The sequence below is a fragment of the Drosophila serrata genome, unplaced genomic scaffold, assembly GCF_035046125.1.
Source record: "Drosophila serrata isolate PLE 108 unplaced genomic scaffold, ASM3504612v1 contig_125, whole genome shotgun sequence".
Classification (NCBI taxonomy): Eukaryota; Metazoa; Arthropoda; class Insecta; order Diptera; family Drosophilidae; genus Drosophila; species Drosophila serrata.
The window spans coordinates 898196-903472 of NW_028257023.1; the positions used below are offsets into that span (position 1 = coordinate 898196).

The following is a 5277-nucleotide window of genomic DNA, read 5'->3' on the forward strand; positions in this document are numbered from 1 at the left end:
TCGTCGACACTGGATTTTCAGTAGATATTGAATATGATATTAAAATAAAATATAAGCAGTTTGTATGGGAACAGCTGTTGTCAGCTGCTGATATTTTTAGTAATTTAGTCGGATAGGGAATCCCCTTTATGTATTGCGGCCGAATTCATAGTCGTCATTCGTATGTTACCTAACTATGTCTTCCCACAGAGGTCTATCTGCCTTCCTCCATCCGTTGAGCGGATGGTCCATAAGGTTTTGCCGTTCCAACATTTCTCATTTTGTTCTTCATCCGATGTGCATCCGAGTCTGATTAAAGATAGTTCGGCTATAGTTTTTCGGTGCGACTCTTAATTCTTCTTAATTTTAGTGAATTGTTGGGCATTCGAAACGAACATTTAAACTCAGATTAAACTAAAATTAAAATTTTTTCAGAAAAATTTCTTCGGTCTTTTGCGGTTCATTGTCTCGAATTGGTACCCCTTCATGAAAAACTTTACAATTCCAAGTTATCTTATTCATTTAAGTATTGTGCTAATATTGTTATTTGCAATCTGCATATGGGCAATTCTCCAGAAAGGTCCACCGCGGCCAAAAACTTAAAATTGCTTAAAAACGAGTATTTTTAACATGATTTAAAAAAAAATTGGTCAGGATGATCAAGACTAAGAGAATTTTTCATTTTCTAAAATAAGTTTCAAAAAAATCTATGTCAAACACTCGCAAATTCAAATAATGTTGTTCTTATCAAAAGAAGTCATAAAAATGGCATGTTTTGTTTTGATGCCCATCTCTTAAACCGAACCATTTTGCTTTGACTTTTGCTTTCTTATATCACATAGAAAACCCAAAGAGTCAATATTAAGTAGAAAAGAACATACATATGCGATCATCAATATTCGTACAGTTTTAGTTTGAATTATCGCTTTCCAAACTGTCGCGTGCGATCGGGACTAAAATTGAATTTAAAAAATAACTACTTAATATTTTAAAATCAAACAAAATACATTATTAAGACAATTCATTGCGTAATTCATTTAAATTTATTGTACTACAATTTTTTATCACGTTTCGCTGAAATCAGAGCTTAAACTGGTTTCTTGCTAATGTAACTTCTATTTTTGTCGCGTGCGAACGCAGTACATTTTAGTGAATATCTTTAAAACAAACAATGGTTCAAAATCGATCTTAGCACCAATTATAGTGCTTACCAAGAGCTGTACGTTTCAGTTTTTATAAAATTAAAATAAAGTCTTGGCACATGTGTTTTTTTAGTTTGAATGCGTACGAATGTCGCATTCGACACCAGAGAATTGCCCATATTTTGTGTTGTTAAACTTCCGATAGGTGTTAACTTATTCCGCAGAAGCCACGAAGTTTTACATCTGCAAAATTCCCAACTATTTCACACACATATGTACTTTTAATATTATCATAAGTAAGAACAGACTATTTAGTTGTTATATTATCTATCGATATATCGATGCAGAAAGTACATATTAAAAAATATGTTATTGAAATAATATTTTCATATTTCACAAGAATTGCTCTGACTTATTTAAATTGTACTTAGAACTTTGTATTAAATTTGTGAACGGTGTTTAAGGTAAACCCAAAAACAAGTTTCTGTATTAAAAAATGAGCAATGCTGGGACTAAATTCGATCAGCCACCCCTTAAGTTTGAAAATGGTTTGTCAAAAAAATTGTGGACACACTTATCAATATATAATAATGATTCAAACGTTTTAATTAAACAGCGCCCGAAAGTGATAGTGAGCTGAGAAAACGGTTGGCGATAGAGGAAATAATTACACAAAATGTTAACCAACACATAGCTCTTGATGTACTTATAAAACTGTCCTTGACACCCCACGGTTTGGTAAATGATAACATACGAAGGGTTTTATGGCCTCAGTTAGTAGGGGTCGATATTAACAGATTAGAGAGAGCTCCTTCTCTCGATGATTTGCAAAATCATCCTGAATACAATCAGGTTGTACTAGATGTAAATCGGTCATTGAAACGATTTCCCCCTGGTATTCCGTATGAACAACGAATTGCCCTTCAAGATCAACTTACTGTACTTATACTACGTGTAATTAAAAAATATCCTAATTTGCGGTACTACCAAGGCTATCATGATGTCGCGGTTACATTTTTGTTAGTTGCAGGCGAAGAAGTGGCTTATGCTGTAATGGAGCAACTGTCTACAACACATTTTTCTGAATGCATGCAAGAAACAATGGAAGCCACGCAAAGACGCCTTATGTTTATCTGGCCTGTCATTAAGTTTGAAAATCCAGAACTTTTTACATTTTTGCAAAAGTCTGCGGTGGGCACTTTGTTTGCTTTGCCATGGTATTTGACCTGGTTTGGTCATAGTTTAAATTCATACAAATCTGTTGTCCGTTTATATGACTACTTTCTAGCATCTCCCATTTACACACCTATCTTCGTAACTGCTGCTATTTTACTATATCGGTCAAGTGAAATATTGAAGGAGGAGTGCGATATGGCATCCGTGCATTGCCTCCTATCAAGGGTATGTGATTTCTAACCAAATAAATATATTATTAAGCCGTAAATCAAAATGTTTCTAGCTTCCGGAAAACTTACCATTTGAGGAGCTGTTAAAAACTTCTAGTAAACTTTTTAATAAGTACAGCTTAGCTAAAATAGAGAAAGATGTTGATGAACTTATCCGAAACGAGTAAGTATAGAATCTTAGGGTGCTGCCCTTTACATAATAACTGATTAAAGGACTAGGCAAAGTCCGTCCGAAATAATAAGTATTGAACATTTATAGTTGTTCTTGTTAATACTGATTAAAAATATATATATTATCAAGTCGTAATATTATGATCAAAATTATAACACCCTCCGATTTTATGTAAATATGTTGAAAACAAAAAAGCTATAATTTTTTCTATTTATTTCCTGATTGTTTCCTTGGCAGACACATGATATAGTCATACGATTCTACCCTTTCCGACGTAAATACTACATGCAATAGAATGAAGTCAGTTTTAAATGTTAATGTAACTTAGAGAATAGTTTGCATTGAAAAGACGGACGAATCTTTGAATCTTTTATAGGGTTTTCTTCACTGCGTGGAAAACTTTTGATTAATATTTCAATACCCTTTAAAGGTGTATAAATAATAAACAGATCCTTAAAAATTTTTCGGCCCTTATAACATATGTTACATACATCTATAATATATATACATATATTATATACATATATTACATTCATATATAAGCTATAAACTTGCCAAGAAGACTATGCGTACAAAAATGTGTTGGTTGTTGTTTTTATTGGTTGTTGGAAACCATTATAAATTTAATTATTAATTATTGTTAAAAAATATGGGCTCTTGTTACTTTTATTCGAAAACTTTATGACTAAATTTTTGTATTATTTCAATAGGATCGAGAAGCGGCAAGCAGAAGAAAAACTTATCTTGGAGCGGCGAAGAAAGATTTCCCAGCGTGACACAGCAAGCAGAAGTTTGGGCTTAAGTCAATGGCTCCCAAATGTGTTAACCACAAAGTCGGTACTAGTAACAACTGCTGTTTCCATTGTAGTAGGGTTTTGTGCATATTATTACAAAAATCAGTATCTAGCGGCAGGTATAAGCTGAAAAACAGCTGTTTGTCTTACTTGGAACCTTGGCTTTATATCACGATTCCAACAAATTCACCCCAAAGTGAGTTTAATGGTTGAGGTTTCATAAATTTCAACCATATAAATAATTAATATAATTAAAACATATTAATTTAGCCCTTCATCATTATAAATATGTTTCATAAACTAAATGTAAAATTTTGTGTACATACATATATGTGATGTATTTTTAAGTTAAACTCATTTATATAATCAATGATAACAATGATAACTAAGATAAATATGTGTGAACAACAATAATTTTTTTCCATAAAACAATAATTTGAATACATTTACTATTAATGTGCTACTATCATTTTTAAAGTTTAGATTTATTTTCTTAAATTAAAGGGTTTTACAAAAAATTAATAAACAGTACCTTTTTGTTTTATTAAAATTGTAACTCATACTTCTAAAATAAATCAATTACGAAGTTACGGAAATATTGCCGAAGGTTGTTTGATGATTGATGTTTGAGCTTGAAAAAATTAAAGCTTTGTCTTGAATAGTCTCTTTTTAAGGTGTGAAATGGAGGGGGGCGATCCTGCCGCTGAAGATCCTGTATTGGAAATGTAGCCCAATGGAAATTCCCACGTCGCAAGCGAAGGTGAAGAGTAAGGCGGGGGCGTCGTGGGCAATTAGAAAATCATCAGCTTTATTGCGCTGCATACATGGTACTAAAATAGCTTAAATGTAAGGGCTGCGCTCCCGACCGATAAGCTACGCTTAACAGTGCGAGAGCGGGCCCGAGAAGTGGAGCGCGAACTAGCTGTCCCTCAGCTCGCTTAGCAGCGAGCGAAGCTCGGGAACTCGGGAGCGGGCGTTCGCGAACATCGAAGAGTGGGCGCGGGAGCGCTTAGACTAGCCCGATGAGCAGTGCGCGAAGAGCCGACTAGCGGGAGTGCAAGAGCGGCCTAAGCTTTGTAGGCTCGGTGGACAGAGGCGGCGCCGCGGCCGCCGCGAAGGGCCTTCTGACGTGAACATTCTCCCCCCTTGCAATAACTCGGGTTGCAACATATTCGTCCTGTATAAGCACTGCCGCGTTCTGCAGGGTGTCCTGGCTAGCGGCGGAAATTGCCTATCCGCACAGCGGTGGACGGAGGCCGTGGAGTGGCTGAGGAGGGCGGGGGAGAGGCCCAGGATCGTAGAGGAGACGTCGACGTCGGTAGCGGATGAAGTTCGGTGGCAACCTCGGAATCGGTTGGATTTCCCGTGGTGCGAAGCGGTGGCATCTTCTCGAAGCGGACTGGAATAAAAATGTACGGTCATTTTAAGGAAACGGGGACATCTTCGCAGGGGGTGGTTTTCCCTGGAACATAGGTCACACCTTCTGGGTCTGGTTGTTGGAGTCACTCTGAAGTCGGAAGAATGAAGCCGGGGCGCTGGGGCCCTCGGAGTCCACAATTTTGGCGGAAAATGCCTTGAGTTGGTAGGCGTAACGTCGTCGATGGCCTCCAGCGTACGATGGCGTTCAGTCAGAAACGCGTCTAGCTCGTTCCAAGTTGGAATTTTGTCCTTATTGTGGATAGATTGCTCCCACTTGGAGAGCGTGAGCTTGGGGAGCTTCGAGGAAACCATGTACACCAAGAGGCAGTCCCAGGCTTGGACTTGGATGGCGGTCATCTCTAATG

At 37.0% G+C, this 5277-nt stretch overlaps 1 protein-coding gene across 1 annotated transcript; it reads left to right on the forward strand.

Moving 5' to 3' along the window:
• The first annotated feature begins 305 nt into the window (after positions 1-305).
• Positions 306-4089, forward strand: LOC110188776 (TBC1 domain family member 20). The gene is made up of 5 exons (XM_020958618.2): positions 306-320; positions 415-1669; positions 1738-2522; positions 2581-2690; positions 3410-4089. Exons 2-5 carry the CDS (start codon positions 1618-1620, stop codon positions 3621-3623), a joined length of 1161 nt encoding a protein of 386 aa, XP_020814277.2. The 5' UTR covers positions 306-320; positions 415-1617; the 3' UTR covers positions 3624-4089.
• Positions 4090-5277: the final 1188 nt, after the last annotated feature.